Source organism: Macrotis lagotis, chromosome 1, assembly GCF_037893015.1.
Source record: "Macrotis lagotis isolate mMagLag1 chromosome 1, bilby.v1.9.chrom.fasta, whole genome shotgun sequence".
NCBI lineage: Eukaryota > Metazoa > Chordata > Mammalia > Peramelemorphia > Peramelidae > Macrotis > Macrotis lagotis.
The window spans coordinates 347,428,856-347,448,329 of record NC_133658.1 but is presented as its reverse complement, the minus strand read 5'-3'; the positions used below and the strand labels follow the sequence as shown (position 1 = coordinate 347,448,329).

General features: G+C 41.1%; 1 protein-coding gene across 18 annotated transcripts in view; it reads left to right on the top strand.

Annotated features, from left to right (window-relative positions):
- SRC (SRC proto-oncogene, non-receptor tyrosine kinase) overlaps nt 1–19,474 on the top strand; it is a 109,771-nt gene that overhangs the window by 74,945 nt on the left and 15,352 nt on the right. For 15 of the 18 annotated variants that reach the window (XM_074211933.1, XM_074211931.1, XM_074211930.1 and 12 more), the window contains 4 exons: nt 2,427–2,675; nt 5,176–5,275; nt 15,953–16,051; nt 16,812–16,915. In XM_074211933.1, the coding sequence (XP_074068034.1) occupies nt 2,435–2,675; nt 5,176–5,275; nt 15,953–16,051; nt 16,812–16,915 (544 nt within the window). In that variant the 5' untranslated portion in view covers nt 2,427–2,434. Of the gene's footprint in view, nt 1–2,426; nt 2,676–5,175; nt 5,276–6,158; nt 6,254–15,952; nt 16,052–16,811; nt 16,916–19,474 lie in introns of all 18 variants that reach the window. The other 3 variants (XM_074211937.1, XM_074211936.1, XM_074211935.1) reach the window with 1 other exon arrangement.

Genomic DNA, 19,474 nt, shown 5'->3' with positions numbered 1-19,474 from the left:
CCCCCCCCCCTTTCAGGATCTCAAGTCTCCATTTCTATTTGCTTTTGATACCAATGTGGTAAACAACCATGACTGCAGATGTTGATGAAACCAGCTGTCTACCTCTGACAGAGATGATAGACTCAAGATAAAGAACAAGACATTTCTGAGCATGGCCAATGGGGAAATTTGTTTGACTTGTCCATGCTTCTTTGTTACAAAGGTTTAGATTTTTTTTTAGTGTGGGGAGAAGTAAGGGAGAGAAACAAAATAAATGCTTATTAATTGAAAAAAAGGATTTTTTTTAATAGGAACAAAAAACTGGATGAGACTTTCAAGATCAATCTTAATTTTCTTGATGGGGGAAACAAACTCAGACCCAGAGATAGAAGATGATTTTCTCAAAGTCACATAGGCTGTGAATAGCCAGATCTTATGACTCTTGCCAAATCTACCCTTCTTTTCTTCTGCACCCTGCCACCTTTGAAGTAGAGACAAACCTGTTTTAGATCTTCTGGGTACTGGCTGTTAAAGTAGGGTAAGCTGCTGCTGATCAGAACTTGGAGAGACAAGAATAACTGGAAGCAAAGGGAAAGGGTTCACAGGGACACAGAAAGCAAGGATATCAGGAGTACAGGATGGGGGAGAACAAAGTCACAAGGGAGCAGGAGGTACTTCTCAGCTTTGAAGGGATGGAAAAACTGCATTATCGAGTGGTTAAAAATGTTCCATGTTACTTGCTCATTCCATCAGTGCAACAATCAGGGACAATTTTGGGTTATCTGTGATGGAGAATACCATCTGTATCCAGAGAAAGAATTGTGGACTTTGAACAAAGACCAAAGACTATTACCTTCAATTTAGGGGGAAAAAGCCCATTATCTTATATAATTTTGCTATCTCTTATACTTTATTTTTCTTCCTTAAGGAATCTTTCTGGTAACAACCAGGACCAAAAAAAAGGGGATGGTATCATGTGACTGAAGAACACGAGGCTTCTTGATTGGCTGACAGTGTCCAGGGGGCTTCGTTATACACTCACAGTTAGCTATTGAATAAATAAAGGAACCCCATCCAGAGCACTTAGCAGTGACTAGGCCCAATCTCCCAGCAGAGGGAGATCAGGCAATTTTGGGGTTGAGGCCAGGGTGGAGTGAAGGATTATATTTGAGGACAATGCTATGTGAGCTGCCCTATGAGCCTGGAGAATTCTGGCAAGGTCAAAAACCTGGCCCAGAGTTTTTTTTTTTTTTAATTAGTTGAATAAGCTTAAAAGGAAGCTATCCAGTCTATGGTGGTGGAATTCTTTAAAAAAAAAGTTTTATTGTTGCTTTTTTGTTTTTTAGACCATAGTCATCCCTCTTTTATCTTCTTTCCTTTCCCACTGAACCCTTCCTTAAAACTAAAATAGAAAAATATATGCCAAGCCAGTCAATACAGCAACCACATTTCACATTCATAGCCCCCACCTTTTTACAGAGAAGAGGAGGGTAGGCTGCTTTGTCAGTTTTAGGACCATGATTGTTCATTAGAATTTGACTGCTTTTTAGTGTTATAATTTACATTTTTGTAAGTATATGTAAACTATTCTGTTGGTTCTGCTTTCCTCCTTATATCACTTCATATAGTTCCCATGGTTCTCTAGTCTTCATTTCTATAAGAAATATTCTGTTACATTCATATCCTCTAATTGGTTTCACTTGATGAATGCCCATTTTATTGCTAGGATTTATTTATTTATTTATTTGCTAATTGAATAGACCTTCCCTGTCTATCTCTCTTCTGATGAACTTTGTCCCTCTTTCCCCCAAGGTATAATTTCTGAAATTCTACTTTAATTTTTATAAGTTATAAATAAAGATCCTTCCTTAACCTCAAAATGTTTCAGCTGTGGTGAGAGATCAAGGTGTCGTATTTGGAAACCATGGGTATCTGATGGTGATGCCATTTGCACATAGAGATCCTTGACTCATAGGAATCAGGGCATCGATAGTGGGCTCCTCCTAGGAGAGGGAGCAGGTTTGAGAACTTAGAAGTAGGTGGAGGTTCCTAGTTGCAAACGGGCATTAAATATAGTGGAAAAAACACTGGATTTGGACCTGGGTTCAAATCATAATTTCAATGTACTACCTGTTTGAAGTCAACAAGACCTTTGTCTACTTTGGACCCATTTTCTTTAAAGTAAAGGAGCCAAGTGATCTCTGAGGTCCTCCCAGCTTTGAACTTTTATGTATTAAGGGCCCTTCTAGCTTGATAGTCCATCTTCCTCTAAAATCTTTTGCAGCTCTGGAATTCTTTTTTTTTTTGAGTTCTTAGTCACTTATAGTTCTGATATTCTGTATTTAACTCTTAATTTTAAGAGAACATGTTACACACACACATATATATATGTATGTATATATGTATATATATATATATATTTTTTTTTTTGGCCTCTTCTTCTACAGTTTGTACCATGGGGAGTAGCAAAAGCAAACCCAAAGACCCCAGTCAGCGACGCCGAAGCCTGGAATCCACCGAGAATGTCCTCCACAGTAGCTTCCCTGCCTCTCAGACCCCCAGCAAGGCATCAATGCCTGATGCCCACCGTACTACCAACCCACCTTTTGGGACCACAGCATCTGAGCCAAAGCTCTTTGGGGGCTTCAATACATCAGACACAGTCACCTCCCCCCAGCGCGCCGGGCCTTTGGCAGGTGAGAAGAGGTGCTCAGGTTTGGGTGACTTGGGATTTAAGACTGGAGTTGAGTCACTCAAAACTTTGTCATGTACTCACTGTCTCCCCTGGGAGTTTCTCTCACCTGCTAAGCTCCAGAAAAAGCCAAGAAAAGTTGGAACTGAGAGGAATGACTGAATGAGAACTGGCTTTATATGGAAGCACATGGTTTGAGAGATTTCAAGTCAGAGGACCTGGAATGGAGCCTTGGCCCTGCTTCTATGTATGTGACTGATCAAGCCACATATATTCTCAGGACAGTGGTGTCCTCTTTGGTCATATGAAGGGTTGAATTTGATAGTCTGTAGGCTCTTTTCCAGCACATGTATAAAAATAATACTAACCAGAACTCTTATATCACTAAGTATTTCATAACTAATTTTATTCTCATAATCTCATTATCCCCACTTTGCAGGTGAGAAAACTGAGACATAAAGAGGTTAAGCAACTTGCCCGAGGTCACAGAGCTAGGAAGCATCAGAGGCAAGATTTGAACTAAGATATATCTGACCTTCACAACTTGCTGAATTTGGTCCTGATGTTTGACATGATACATGAAACCTCCTTCTGAATATTGATTTTGGGGGTTAGCACTTCTATCCATTGCACTATTCTTTTTATTACTGTTCAATCATTGCAGATGTGTCTGGCTTTTAGTGACCTACTTTGAAGTTTTCTTGGCAGAGATACTGGAGCAGTTTGCCCATTTCCTTCTCCAGCCCCTTTTTCCAGATTAGGAAACTGAGACAAACAGGGTTAAATGACTTGACCAAGGTCACATAGCTAGTAAGTGATGAGCCTAGATTTGAACTCAGTTCTTCTTGACTCCAGGCCCTGTACTCCATTCACTTCTCTGCCTTGCCTTCCCATACCGCCTTCTAAATCCTGTGCTTGCATGAGAGAAACTAAGCAAGAGTCTTTTGCCTTCAGCTGTCGCCACAGATGTAATAGTGTCTGAAATTCTGCTGCAGAAATTTCTTCTTTGAAAGACTCTTCCATTCTTCCCTCCCCTATTTAGATGCAGCTATCCTTGAGAGGGGGAGTAGTTGAGAGAAAAACATTAGGGAGTGGGACATGGAATATGTTTCTGGAAAGATGGGGAGGGAAGGATAGAATACAACAAGGTAAGGAAGTTTCCTGTTGGGATCCCGTTCCTGCCTCAGTCATGATTTTGCCTAAAACCAATTTTAGAATCAAGGAATAGTAGCTCTAAACTACAAGTCTTTGACTCTTCCTGCCTCTCACATCCTTTGTAAGATTCCTTCCTTATACTGCTCCATCCAAAGGAGGGGCTCCCAGATTTCCACAGACACACTGGATTATAGCTTGTCTGCAAGTTCTTGATCCTGAGGCTAGAGAAACAGGGCATATCAATTTATTTCTCTGAGGTTTAGTTTTTTGTTGTTCTTTAAAAAAAAATTAATAAAGAAGTCCAGAGTGGTGAATAAAAAATTGGCTTCAAAGTTAGGAAGATCAAATCTTAACTCTGAAACTTACTGGCTGTGTGATTCTGGCCACCAGTCACTTAAACTCTCAGTTGCGCCAAAGTGGTTTAGGTGAGACAGTGGATAGATTGATAGGCCTGGAGTCAGGAAGACCTGAGTTCAAATCCATCCTTTGACATTTACTAGCTGTGTGACCCTTGGCAAGTCCCTTAATCCTGTTTGCCTCAATTTCCTTATCTGTTGAATGAGATGGAGAAGGAAATGGCAAACCATTCCAACATCTTCGCCAAGAAAATCCCAAATGGGTAGTGAAGAGTTGGGCACAACTGAACAAAAACAACAATAAAACTCTCAAGGGACTCTTTAAGACTCTTATTTAAGAACAAGTATCAATCTATACTGGTAAGAGGGAAGTTCCCTATAGCAATGAAATCAGAGGCCTGCATCCAAAAAAATTGAAATAAAGCCTACAACCTCGTTTCTTTGTGTCCCCTTTTGATTCCTTTATTTTTTTTTTTCAGGTTTACAATCATCTTTTACATACCTACAGTTATATATATATATATATATATATATATATATATATATATATATATATATATACACACACATATATATATATATATTATTGTTTTGACTCTTGATTTCTTTGTTTTTTTAATTACTTTGTATTCTTCATTTTTGTCATTTTGGGGGGACCCTCAGTTTCCTCTTCTGTAAAATGTAGAATCCCATTTGCACTACCTGTCTCACAGGGTCATTTTGAGGAAAGCTCTTTGCATGCTTTAAGATGGCCTAGAAATAGAATCTTTTCTTGTTTCAGTCTCTTTTGAACATCCTCTTTCTATGCCATATTGAGACTAGACTTGCCTCTGTTTAGGGCTAAGGTCTGGGTTTACTTTTGTCTTGTACCAAGAACATGTCCTTAGTTGGTGCTTCCTGAAAGGACAGCCCTGACCCCAGCTTGAGATGGGGCGGGGACCACATCCCCTTTGCCTGCCCTCCTTTACCTCTTTTCTATTATCTCTGTCGCAGGTGGGGTAACCACTTTTGTAGCCCTCTATGACTATGAATCCCGAACTGAGACAGACTTGTCTTTCAAGAAAGGGGAACGCCTGCAGATAGTCAACAACACGTGAGTGTCTCCTGCTCCCCTGCCCCCAACAGTCCCCAGCAAGGTGGGGAGGGGTTCAGGGTCCACATAGCAGTAAGTGCATTCAAGCTTAGCTGTTGTTTCCCTTTCCTCTGGGTCCCTATGCCTGATTGTTATCTAGGGAAGGGATAGTTGTTTTTTTTTGTTTGTTTGTTTAGATTGGGATTTCAGAGCATCAGAAACTTTAGTTGTAGTTTGTTGGTGGGTTGAAAAGGAAGGCCAAGAAGCTAGATGCTCGGGTTGTCAACCTGGGGCACTCTGGACTTGGCTCCCATATGCCCTGACTAGGAAGTATAGCTGATAAAGGATCCTGGAGAATCCAGGGTTGGGATGGGAAGGATTGGCATCAGCAATCTAATATTGTCTCAGCCTCTGACAAAAGGGCTGGCCTAATTAGAATTACAGCCTGGGCTAGGGCATAGATACAGGAATCACAGAAAGGTGAAGGGGCCCAGGCCAAATTTCCTTTCTAACCATATTTCACATGAGTCATTTCGACCTAGAAAAGGAGCTTTGGAGTAGTCCTTGCTTTGACTAGATCGACTCCTTCCTAGGAGCTAGTTCTGGTCAACAGGAAGCCGCTGTATTAAGTGGCACAAGTCTCTGAAACTCAGCAGTATCCATGGGCGATTCAGAGCCCTGACTTGTGTCCTGACTATTAACAGTCCTACTCACCTGGGATATGGGGGGGAGGGGGGAAAGCAAATGTCTTAGCCCAGGGTGGGAGGACTTGAGCCTGAAGAAAGGACCTGGGGTGAGATGAGGAAGGGAATCCAACTTAGGGTCCTTAGCTGGGCAGATTTGAGGGGATCTTGCTTCCTGGGAGCCATCCTTTGCTCTAAGTGACCCCTTTGCTTCCCAACAGCTTCTAACCCTCCACAGTGCTGATCTCAAGCCCTTTCTGTCTCTCTCTCCTCTCCTTTGCTACATGCTTGCGCTTAGGAGAAAAGTGGATGTCAGGTGTGTACCTTGCTCTTTTCTCATCTTGGTTGGGGGTGGCCAGCTGGCCGGTGGGGGAGGCAAGTGGTGCTTCTGCTACTGGCACTGGATGCTTTGGGGCGGCCCCTGCTGGAGCCCACTTGCTTTTGTGTTTGCATGTGCTTATTCCTTGCTTCATCCAGGTCTGGCTTTCCTTCACTCAGGGCAACTAATTCCCTCCTATTTTTTTTTTTTTTTGCCTGGGCTTGCCCAACTGTCTTTTTATCTTCTTATCCATTCTCTTCTTTCCTTTTTCTCCTTTTCCTCCTCTCCTTTCCTCTGTGATTCAAGCTGCTTGCATGTATTCTCAGTATAAGTGTCAGCCAGCCCTGGGTAGGGGAGTGCCAGGGGGGCAACATTCGCCACATATTCTTGCATAAACCTATTCTAGCTCTTTAGCCTGTGCATTCTAGATCTTGCAAGTGGCCTGGTCTGTGAGCTTCATTCCAGTTCAGACCTCAGGTGCTACCCAGGGCTTGCTGAGATGAAAGCCTAGTGACATCCATTTATCTATCCAAGCATCCACTGCATTCATGAATTCATGAATTCTGTCCATCCCTCCATCCATCTTTCCATCCATCTTTCCATCCATCTATCCATCCCTTATCAAACATTTACTTAGCATCTACTATATGCAAGGCTCCGTGGATACTAAGATGAATAAGGCGCAGTCCTTTCCCCAAAGCAGTTTGCAATTTACTTGAAGGGTGGGGGGTGGGGGGTATGTGGTACATACACACACACACACACCCGAGAAAAATTAACTAATGACAACAGCAAGTCTATGCTAATTGCTGAATGAATGGTAAAACCAATTTAGAAGTGGGAGAGACCACACAAGGGTGGTTGGGTGAGGTCTTTGGAGGAGGTAGTCTTAAAAGTCTTAAAACATAGTCAAGGTTCCAAGGTTTTGAGGAGATGGGGAATTATTCTAAGCCAAAGAGAGCACTTGAAATGAGAACATAAAGGTGAGAACGTGTAATAAATGTTCAAAGGGCATCAATGAGATGGAACTTTTTTTGTAGGAAAGTGGTAGGGGTAGAGGACCTTCAGAGGTAAGGTTTGGTAACTGAGTTTTATCTTATAGACAACAAGAAGCCATAAAAGGTTTTGAAGCAGGGGATGAACATGATGAAACCATGACTGACAGCATGAAGAGTTTTTATAATATTTTGACTTGGAAGGGATTTTAGAGAATATCTAATTTTACCTCATAATAATGAGGAAGAAACTATGACCAAGAAAAATTAAGTGTTTTCTCTAGATCCCAACAGGTAGTAAAGTAGTGAGTAGAAGAGTCAGGATTTGGATCCAAATTCATTGACTCCAAAACTATTTCTTTTCTCCATGTAGATCTAAGGATAGAGTAGGCAAGTGGTTCATGACTTTATCCAACCTATGAAATTAAGATGGAAGGAAGGTCCTGTAATGCAGAAGGACAAAGGCAGAGAGCACCTAGCAATAGTTAGACCTCCTTGTCCTTCCCTAGAACTCTAGAAACAGGAAAGAAGGAGGGAGGGAAGAAGAAAGAAAGGGAAGGAGGGAGGAAGGAAGAAAAGAAAAAAAGGATATAAGGAATAAAGAAAGGAAGGGAAGGAGGAAGGAAGGTATGGAAGGAAGGAGGAAGAAAAAATAAATCGAAAGGAAGGAAAGAAGGGAAGGAATATTAGAACAATGTCATGTGTCTAATGTGATAAAAGTTTAATAGAAATAAATGTCAAATTCTGCATATTAATCAAATGTATAAATACTGATGGATAAGCTTTATTAGATAATGATTTATGTGAAAAAGATTTTGGGGGATTATTGCATGCTCAGTTTGAGCTGGCAACATAGAGATCAAAATACTGAGACTGCATTAATAGTTATAGAGTTATATGGGTTACATATGTAAATTTATTTTATATATACATATATATATATATCTACAAAAAATCTCTCTCTCTCTTTCTCTTTCTCTCTTTTTCAGAACAAGGGAGATAATAGGATCTGAGCAGGGTAGGCCTCAGGGACACTGGAACTTTATAATGGGTTCTAAGCCTCTCCCTTTAGGTATATTATCAGCTAGAGTGTTACTGAGGTTGGATTATATGATAGCCATGGGAGAGAATGTCTTGTGAGGACAGCTAGTGACGCATGGATAGAGCACTAAACTTGGAATCAGGAGGACCAGAGTTTGAATCTGGCCTCAGACACTGGTCACTTACTAACTGATCTTGGGCAAATGACTTAACCCTGATTGCCTCGCATCCAGGGCATCCCCAGGAGTCCTGGTTCACATCTTGCCACTGGATCCAGGTGACTCTGGAGAAAAAAAGTGAGGCTGGTGGCTTAGCACAGCATCCCTCACTCAATTCCAATTCATGTGCTTGTCATGGCATCACTTCCCTAATGTCATGATGTTCTTCAAAAAAAAAACAAAACAAAGGACAAACATCATCATGTCTGAGGATCATCAAAGGGAACCAGGGATATTTATCCTAGAGAAGTCTGAGGGAAGACATGATAGCTGTTTTCAGGTATTTGAAAAGCTGTCTTCTGGAAGGAGGGATTCAACTTTTTCTGCTTGGGCCCAGGTGGCTGAAGTAGGAACATGAGGAAGATTAAGGGAGGTAGATTTTTCACTTGATTAGAAGGGAAAAAAAAAAACTGAACCATTATAGACATTCCAAAGTAGAATGGCGTGCTTTGAGAAATATGATTCTCCATTCCTGTAAGTTTTTGGTCAGAAACTGGATAACTGCTGGAATGTTCTACAGAGTATTTCTGCTTAGTAACAAATAGGATGAAAAGCTTTTTGAGGCTGCTTCCAGCTCTACAGTTCTGTGATTCTGATGTCACTTCAGCTCTCAATTCCTCCTGATCATGCCTCCATCAGTAGTGATGTCCATGGTTTTTCCCAAGGAAATTTCTGTATAGCCTCTATCTACCTTAACTCCCACATTCCCCTGCCTTTGACTCCTAGGGGTCAGCCTCATAGAAATTCTAGCTTACAGAGGTCAGACTTATTAGAATTCACAAGACAGTGGGGAGCTTTTTCCTACCCTTACTGTGTATATAATTGCCAACCTTGGTTATAACCACTTTTAGCCAGTTTCAAAAGTGCCTCAATTCTTTTCTCACCTCTCTTTCTCCACCCTATCTCTACTGCTCCTCATTCCTTCTTGAAGCTATTGTCAAAGTTTTACAGATCCAGATTGTTACTGAAAAATACCAGGAAGAGCTTGACTATAAGGAAAATACTATGAAGTCCTATGGAAGCCTTGGGCATCCTAGTGGTTGAGAGACCTTGAATCTCCAATCACATGGGATGCTTCCTGACCCAGTTGTTGAACTGGGTTTTGGATCAGGCCCCCAGGATATACTTAGCCCTGGCTTAGAGGATAGTAAAGTTGGGGTTAAGCAGGTAGGACACTGGGGTCTATATTATAAAATTCAAATCCTTTTCTTCAGTGGCAAGAAGAATGGAACTGTTGAAGGAATAAAAGACATAGGGAACTATAAAAAGACTGAGAGCCATAACAAGATGTTAGAGTCATGAATTTTCAGCTCAACATGAACATGGACTAGGTAGTCACCTGTGTGGTACTAGAAAATTTCCCCTATTTCCAGAGTTTCTGCACCCAGAGGTCCCAGTACCAAAAAAAAAAAAAAGTTTTAACCCTAATAGAATTTCCATTACTTTGGGCTAAGTATTGTCCTCATTAGAATCCTTTCTCAAAAAGTTAGATTTCTCTGGGAAGGGCAGTATATTCAGGCCCTGAGAACCCCTCTCTGGGTAAACATCAGAGTCATAGTAACCTGAATTTTCTGGGCAAAAATCACAATCGACAAGACAAGACATACCCTTATATAAACTTTGTATTATATAAAGTAATTAAGACATTCAGTTGGGTAGGAGGAAGAGAAATGAGTTACTACAGTGGTTTTTACCCTGCTGAAGGAATGCATATATTAAGTTTTTGATTTTTCTTAATTTTGGTGCCTCAGGGCAAAATTCCAGTCTAACCACCTTAGTTATAGCTTTTAGCCAAGAGACTCAGTCTAGTGACTCTGAAGATATATTGCTTACTTAATCATTTTGTACCAGCCAGCCCTTCAAGAAAGCAGAGATTTGGGGCAAGTTTACAATTTTGGGTAAAGATGGGGGTTCCTCCAGAATATTAGACCTCTGGGGTTTCTCCCTGATTCCCTTTTGGGTTATGTACTCTGGGTTGGATTGAGCTCCTAGAAGTTGGGGCTCTCCATTTTGTTTGAGGTAGATATCTTGTGATATCTGGTTAGGCTTTGTTTTGTGTGTCTCAGCATTTCAGGGTCCTATGATCCTTGCATTTCTCCTACCTACAGACCTTAATCCCTTTCACTGACAAAGACTCCCTTTTCTTCCTTGCTCCTATGTCTCTGTATTTGACAGTTGCAGCTGGTCACTCTTTGCGTAGCTTCATCCTTTCTCCCATTTCACCAGCAGACGTAATTTCTCATTTTCTAGTCTTTGATCACAAGGCCAGGAGTAAGTTCTCTTGGGCTTTCCAATCTTGTGAGGCCCTTATGGAAGACCTTTAAGACTCAGGCTTGGCACAGTCCTAGGCTGGCAGCTGCTTGGGTTGGGTTTGTAACAGGCAAATGAATCAGAACTAGGCCACCCCAAAAGTTACTTGTTAAGACTCATCATCCCTGATGTCCAAATTCCACATCTGAGTCACACCATCTGATTGTTGGTTTTTCAGGCTAAAATTATTCATCCATTAATGGTCTGGTCTTTATGTAACTTGGAGATAGTGTTTCTGATCCACCATGAGGAGGGTCTTCTCCTGGTTTGACTTCATAGTAAGAAGAGAGGATCAGTAGAGGTATTTATACTTTCTTGTCCACTACAACTTTGTGGCCAGGGATCTACATGGATGAAATTACTGGTCAGGTTTAGGAGTAGAAACTTGTTTCAGACCAGTGCTAATTGGCCTGGAAGGGTTCTGTGACTTCATCATTAGTAATATACTATAAAAGTAGGAATGGCTAACATGGGTTGAACACGTGTTAAGTTGACCTGACTTCTCCTGGTGTGGATGCAGCCTGCAGGACCCTGCACTTAGTATAAATAATAGTCTTAGGAGATTGAAAAATAGTCCTTGTTTTGTATCTTTAGTTTGTTTCTTTGTGCAGCCCAGAGAATCTTATAGGAACAGTCTTCTAGGATGCCCTGGCTTATTCCCCAAAAGCATAGGGCAAGTGAAGCCTAGAGAGAAATTGTTGTTTCTTTGACTGGAAATCATCCACCAATGGAGTGCTTCTTCCCTTTTTTTAGCCCAATTTGTTCAGAATCAAATAAATGTCTTCCAAAAGTAGAAATCCTCCAGAGATCCATTTATTCTAGCAAAATAATCATTGATTAGATAATGGGTTCTTTGCCTGGGATCCTTAAAGAAAAAATATATATATTTTTATTTCTACTAGCCTCTAAGTGAAATTTAGCATTTTAAAATTATTTAATTAACATTATTCTGAGAAATGATCCACAAGTCTTAACAAATTGCTAACAGGGCCCATGACACAAGGATTAGAACCTGCCTGAGTTTCTCTTTGGGAACTGCTCTAAGCATATTCTTTGGAATTAGGACAGAATTTGTGAATTGATGGATTGTTGAGTTTCTAGCTCCCTCATTTTAAATTAGCACCCCCCCCTTCCCACCCAGGAAGTGATTCACCCAGAAACACCCAGTGAATTAGTAGCAGAACCAAGGCTGGAAACTCTGGTCTGTTGACTGACCATCTAGGGCTCTTTCTATCATACTACCCTACTTCAATGGTAGTAGGTCTTTATCCTCCGAAGGCAGATTTTATAGATGTAAACAGCTAAGTCTAATGAATCAGATAATGCCATTTATTACCTAAAGTAGGGTTATAAAATAAGAGGTTGGTTTTGATGTCTGATTATAAGGTCATCAGAACCTTCCTTGTCATCTACTTCAAATCCCTTTGTTGTATAGATGAGAAAACAGAGGCTGAGTTAGGTTGAAGGATTTGCTAAAGCTTCCACAGCTAGTAAATGGGATTGATTGGAACTCAAGTTCATCAATCTTCAGTCTACCACATGACTCCAGATCCCATTTCCAAAGAAGAGTCCTTTTTGGAGCAATAATTACCTTATTGAAGTAAATGTTTAGCCTCCTTTGGGAACACCATTCCCTTGAGTGTACAAACTCTGGTGTGTAAAAATATTGAAAAATGTCTCAGGACTCCGTAGTATTATTATCTCAGATGCTTGACAGCCTAGCCTTGGATATCCTGTATTAGAATTGTTCAGGCCTGCATCCAGCAAGCACAGAAACCCCAGACCTGGATATTTCCTTACCTGGGCCTGGCAGGGCTAACTCATGCAAGATTGGTGAATCTGAATACAGGTATGCTCTCCTTTGTGACCTCAACCCTTCCCCCAACTGACTGATCTAGGCATTCCCTCCCACTACCCTCCATACTTGGAATTCTAAAAATGCTTGGGGGCTGACTCACTGGGGACCAACTGAAGGAGGTCTGAAATTCCAAGCTTTGAGGCCCAGGGCTAGGGACCAGCTTAGACTAGACTCTTCTCCATCATTCCCTTTGGGAGGGGCTGAGCTGGACAGATCAGTTTTCTTGCATTTCTGTTCTTTCCTGGTCCCAGTTAGCCTTGAGTTGAAACCAGTCAGCTGGGGAGAGCATCCATTTTGCATGTTACAAGCTCTACCATTTGCATAAATGTTTGTTTCTCCATAGCAGAATGTAAGCTTCTTGAGGTCAAGAAATGTTTTATTTTTGTTTTTGTGTTCCCAGCATTTAGCACCTTGCCTGAGATTGTAGAAGGTGCTTAAAAAATGCTTGTTGAATTGAATCGAATCCTTTTGCTCCTCTAATCTCTAGGGCTCATGTTTTCTATATAAAAAATGGGAATGGTAACATTTCCCCTACCCTATTTCATAGGAATTTAGTAACAGTTATAACTCATTCATATATACATATATATGAATATATATGTATATAAGTAAGCATATGTATATGTCTATATATACATATATACACACATGTATATGTGTATGTCTGTATATATCTATATACACATCTGTATATAGATATCTAATACTGGAGCTAAATCCTACTTCAGATATCCTTGGGACATAGCATTTGCAGTATAGGAATACTGGACTCTAGGATGTGAGAAAGCTGAATTTTAATTTCAATATTACCACTTTATGTGATCTTGGACAAGTTATCTCCCTTTTCTGGACCTTAGTTTACTTTTTTGCTTTCCCCACCACAGAGAAGACCTGTGGGAATCAAAGAAATATAAAAGTACATTATATAGAAAGTACATCATAAAGCTCTGTACTCAAAATTTCATAAAGATTTTAGTACTACAGGGGACCATAGAATTCCAGAGCTGGGAGAACTGTAGAGTTTCAGGGGATAGAAAAGGTCTCAGAAACCATCTAGTTCAACCCCGAGATCCCACAGAGGATAAAACTGAGAACTAGGGAGAAGTGACTTGCTGAAGGTCACTTCAATTATTTCTTCTTTCATGTTGTGATCCCAATCCTCCTTTTCACCATTATGTCCTTTCCATTTGTCTCTCCTGCCCATGTTCCTTTTGGTTGCTTCTGCTTGCATTGGCACCTGGCAGATGATGAAGCTTTGGGCTGTTTCTTTCAGTTCCCTTCCCTTTGCTATCCTTTCATCATCATTCTGCTTCTTTTCTTTTTCTGTTCTTCCTTTTTTTTCTTCCTCCTGCTCCCCTGTTGTCTATCGGGATTCCCTGTGCTCCAGCCAGACCTGGTTCACATTCAGATGGCTCCAAAGGTATTTCTCTCCTCCCCCTCCCACCCCCATTCTGGGAAACTGCCTTCCAAGGGCACCTGGCTGGGGCTGGGGCTGGGGCTAGGGCCGGGACCTGGGCTGGGGCTAAGGTTGGGACACAGCCAGGCCGAGGGAGACCTCGGGTGATAATGTCACCCTTCTCCCATCCTGGAGAGCACCAGGCAAAAGAGCAGCATCTGGATTTGCTGGGTAAAGTAGTAACTGAACAGTTAATTCATGTTAACAATGGATGGCCATTCATTTAATGAGGGAGAGGGTTCTACCCAAGTAGCCCTGAATGCCTCCTGGGAAAGAGGGGTGCAGGCTTATAGTGATGAATTATAGTCTCTGAATTAGGGTACATCACAAGGTTGGGGTGGTGGCTAGGTTTGGAAAGCTAGGATCACAGGCATCCTCTTGTTTTTTTCCTTCCCTGGGCACTGTGTTATAATGGATATACTAGGCAGAGCATCAAGAAAGCCTGGGTTCAAATTGTACTTCAGATACTTACTAGCAGTGTGACCACGGTCAAGTCACTTGACCTCAGTGAGCCTCAATTTCCTCATATGTAAAGGCAGAATAATAATAGCAACTATCTAATGTCTTTGTGAGGCACAACTGAGATCATGTATCGAAAACATTTTGCAAGTCTTACAATACTATGTAACTGCAAGCTTTTATTACTATTATTATTAGTTAATTCTGAGGCTCCAGTGAGTTGAGCTTTTCAGACCTCCACTTCCCATCTTCCTATTTTCCTGGTGTTTGTGTTCCAGGATTCTTCTCCTCTCCCCTCTCTTTAAGGGTGTCTCTGTTTGCTTGTGATGTATGTGTAAAATACCCCTTCAAGCAGGAATTTCCCAAATTCCCTGCCAGAGAATCAGCATGAAGCCTCCCTCCCAAAGATGACCAATTATGCCTGAGGCTGGGTCCTGTCTCTAGAGGTTGATGGCCTCTGCCTGGAGAGGGAACTACTCTTAAACTAGAGAATCTTCCAACTGGCCTTTCTAAGACCTGAACCCTCCTCCCTTTCTCCCTGGACAGACAAATAGTGTGAAGAACTAAGGAAATCTGGAATCTAGTTAAAGTGCCAACAAAACTGCTGAGCAAAGAGCCATGATTAGGAGTCTAGACCCAGGGATTTGAATCCCAGCTCTACCACTGACTCACTTTGCAATCCTGAGAACCCATTTCCCCTTTCTTGGCTTAAGTTTCTTTATCCATGGAATGAGGTTGTGAATTTGATGGTCCCTATCAACCCTGATGGCCTACAGTGGGGTCTTTATTATATATCCTGCTGGTGATCCCTTTTTGCATGATCCAGCTTCCCATGGCCTGGGAGATGCCATGCCTTCCTCTATAGTAGTCACATCTTTCCTTCCCCTTTCTTGAACCAAGCAACCACCCTATACCCCATTAGGCATTCCTTGTAGACATGAATGCAGTCCCTGCCTCTTTCAGGTGGATGAAGCAAAGGAAGATGATAGGCCTGAGGTTTAGGGTAAATGACCCTGACCAGACCATGCCTGTTCTCATGTTCAGCTCCCCTGCCTTTTAGGATAACCCTCTCTGATATATCCTGGCTCCTCACCTGGAACGACTGCTTTTTGTGTTTCCTAATAGCTGTGTGACTTTAGACAAGTTTCTTTTTCTCTCCCGGCTGCCATTTTCTCTTCTGCAAAATGAGCAGTGAAGGGCTTGACTTAGATGATCTCTAAGTTCCCTTCCAATTGTGACATTCTATGTTCCTGTTGGCTGGAGGGCAGCATTGTGGGATGCAGAAAGAGTTCAGCATTACTCCAAGAGCTCCCATGACCTCCTTACTGACAGCTCCTCTTCTTTCTTCCCTTACTTCAGAGAGGGAGACTGGTGGCTGGCCCACTCACTCACCACTGGACAGACTGGCTATATCCCCAGCAACTACGTAGCCCCATCTGATTCTATCCAGGCTGAGGAGTAAGTAGCAGCCCTGCCCCCCGCCCTCCCCACTCCATGCCTCTTGGTGGGGAAAGGCTTCCCAAATGCAGCCCTGCTCCCTGTCCCTCCTGTCTTTGGTTGGCTCATGTGGGCTTGTTCAGGGGAAGAGTGTTTGCCTTTCTAATTCAAGAAGGCATTTGGTGTTTATGAAAAAGAGCAGTGACCTTAGAATCAAAAGACCCGATTTCAAGTCTCACTCCTGGGAAAATCACTTCCTTCAGTTTTAGTTTGGTCATTTGTGAAAAGGAAGATTGATACTAGCTACCTCACAATTGAAGCTTTTGATAAAGCATAAAACCCTATAGAAATGAGACCTGTTATAATAAATTCACTGTTCATCTCTACCAGGTCCTTAGGAAAAAGAATCCACTAGCATCAAACCCCAGAGGGCAGTGCTAGAAAGTCAGTGGGCATGAGTTTAAAGCCGCTTCCAGCCCAAAGGATCTTGGTCAAACCCTCTAATCCTCAACTTCTCCATGTTTAAAATGGGAATGGGGGATAGGGATGAATTACTAGTGACTACCTCTAAGACCCTCTTGCTATTTTTGTGGGGCCCATGAGCTAATAATTAAATTTTTTTTAATATAGCAAAACTCTATATTCTAGCATCCTTTCAATGATATTGTAGAGGGCCAACACAAACTTCATTCCTTCTATTTAAAATTAAATTTATTTTTTTAAATCATCAAACATCAGTAGTCTCTCTCTCCCTTCCTCCCTCCCCCCATCCCAAATTAAGGTGGTACTTTGGCAAGATCACACGTCGGGAGTCTGAGCGCCTGCTGCTTAATTCGGAGAATCCTCGAGGCACATTTCTGGTCCGGGAAAGTGAGACCACCAAAGGTATCCATTCCTTTCATCCCCTGCTCTGGGATCCTTGGATTAAAAGGGAGGGCCCCAACTTGAAATGGTGTCTCTAAAGACCATGGCATTTAGGTACCACGTTATCTGTTGGTTCCATCACCTTCCAAGGTCCTTGGCTTAGGTTCTAGTACCCAGATTTGAGTTCCAGCTCCATCTCTAAGTCACTCTGATTTTAAGCAAGTCACTGGACCTCACTGGGCTTAAGGTTTTTTTTAATCTGTTAAATGTTACCTACTTAGTTCTCAGGGTCATAAAATAGTGGACAGAAATGTAGACTTGGAAGGGACCTCTAATCCAGCCTCTTTGTCAAAGGATTTCTCCCTAAAACAGGTCAGACAAGTGGTCATTCAGCCTCTGCTTAAAGAGTAATGGGAGGAGGAACCTCCATTCCTCTTTTCAATAGCAGAATGTCTGATGTCTAATTGTTAGGAAATTTTCCCTGATGTCTAGCCTACTTTAGTGTTTTTGCAGTTCTTACTCTTACTTCTTCTGGTTTGGTTTTCTGGGACCAGATAGAAGTTTCTCATCTTCATCCACACTATAGCAACCCTCCAAATACTGAAATGGGTTCAGCTGTGTGTTCCCTCAAGTCTTTTCCAAGCTAAATTTCCCTAGTTCCTCATGGAGCATGAACCCAAGATACTTGATTATCCTGGTGGCTGCCCTCCCCTGGATGCTTCCAGCTTATCCACATCCTCCCTGCACAGTGCTACCCAGAACCGGACTGTCCAGGGCAGAATAGAGCAGAGCAGGGTGGGGCAGGCCCATCACTCAACTCCATTCCATAGGGTTCTCAGGAGGTCTTGTGATGCATTCACTTTTCTTCATGGTCATTTCATACTCCCTATTGACTCATGTGAGTTTTTCAGGCCTCCTAAACCTTCTGTTCTTTTTCAGCTCTGTTATCCCCACATTGTCCTTGTGAAGTCAGTTTAAAAAGTAGAAGACTTTACATTTAATCCCTTTTAAATTTAATCTTTCTAGATTCAGTGAATCATAGTCTGAGGACCTCTTGCTATTTTTGTAGGGCCCATGAGCTAATAATTTAATTTTTTTTAATATAGCAAAATTCTACTTCAAAACATCAAAATTCTTAGCTTAGAGCCATATAAAGACAAGCAGCAGGCTAGATTTGGGCCTTGGGTCAGAAAGTAGCTTGCCAACACCTGCTCTTATACTATTAGAACCTTCTTGGATCCTAATTATTTCATCTAGTGCTATCCATCCAGCTTTGTGAATCTATGCCATCCCTGTTTCTATATAACTTAATAACAAAAATGTTTGGACACAGGATCAAACAGATTCCAATGGTCCTCCACTAGAAACTTCCTTCCAAACTGACATTAAAACATTGACTTCTACTCATCACTTGGTTCTAAATCCATCTAATTGTATTATCATCTAGGCCAGTGGTTTCAAACACATTTAGAATTGAATTCTATGCAGGGCAGATTGACTCAAAAACCCTGAATTAAACATTATCTATGTTATATATATATATACTTTTATATACTTTTATTTATTTTGTTCAACATTTACCAATTATTTTTAGACTGGTTTGACACCTGAACTAGCCTGTACTTTTCCTTTTCCAACAGACTAGCATGAGCATCAAATAATCTGCAAAAATCTAGCTAAACTATACCTATGTAATTCTCCTGTTCTACCTGTCTTCAGTAAACCTGTCAAAAAAAAAAAAGGAAATGTTTAGTCTGGCATGATTATTCTTTCTTTTAAAATAAAGTTTTATTGGTGCCTTTTTTTTACATTGCCAAAGTTTCTTATTTTCCCTCTTGGAGAGTCATCCCCTATAATAAATAGTATTTTTTTTTAAAGACAAAAAAAAATCCAGCATAATTGACCAATACATTGAAAGTCTGATAACATGTGCAGTGTGCAACATCTGAAGACCTCCTACTTCTGCAAAGGGATGAATGGGAGCTTTTTCCTCACACCTATTCTTTTGAGTCATGTTTGTTATTAATCTATTTTTCTGAATTTACACTGTTGATTTTGTGTGTGTGATGTTATTCTTTCCATTTATATTATTGTTGTCATTGTGTATATTTTCTTAGCTCTGTTTACTCTGTATCAGTTCATGTAGATCTTTCCATACTTCTCTGAATTCATCACATTCACATGATTTGTTCTTAATAAAGTCATATTGCTCCTCTCTGATTGTTTCCTTTTCCATATGTTCCCTATCCATCTCTTTAATAATCTATTATAGAACTTTGCCAGAAATTGAAGCTGGAAGCCAATGGTTTCAGATCTTATTTTATTATTTGTTTGTTTTTAAATCAGTACATTAACACTTTTTCAGTCTTGTGGTACCTTCTACTATACACATACACATACATACACATACACACACAGACATACACACAGACAGACAGACAGACAGACAGACACACACACACACACACACACACACCTTCCATGTAAAGTTTTTTGGCCCTCCCTATCAGAGAAGAAATCTGAATCTTTTCTTTTTCTTTTGTAGGGTATTTATATCATATTGTAAAATTTGGGTTATGT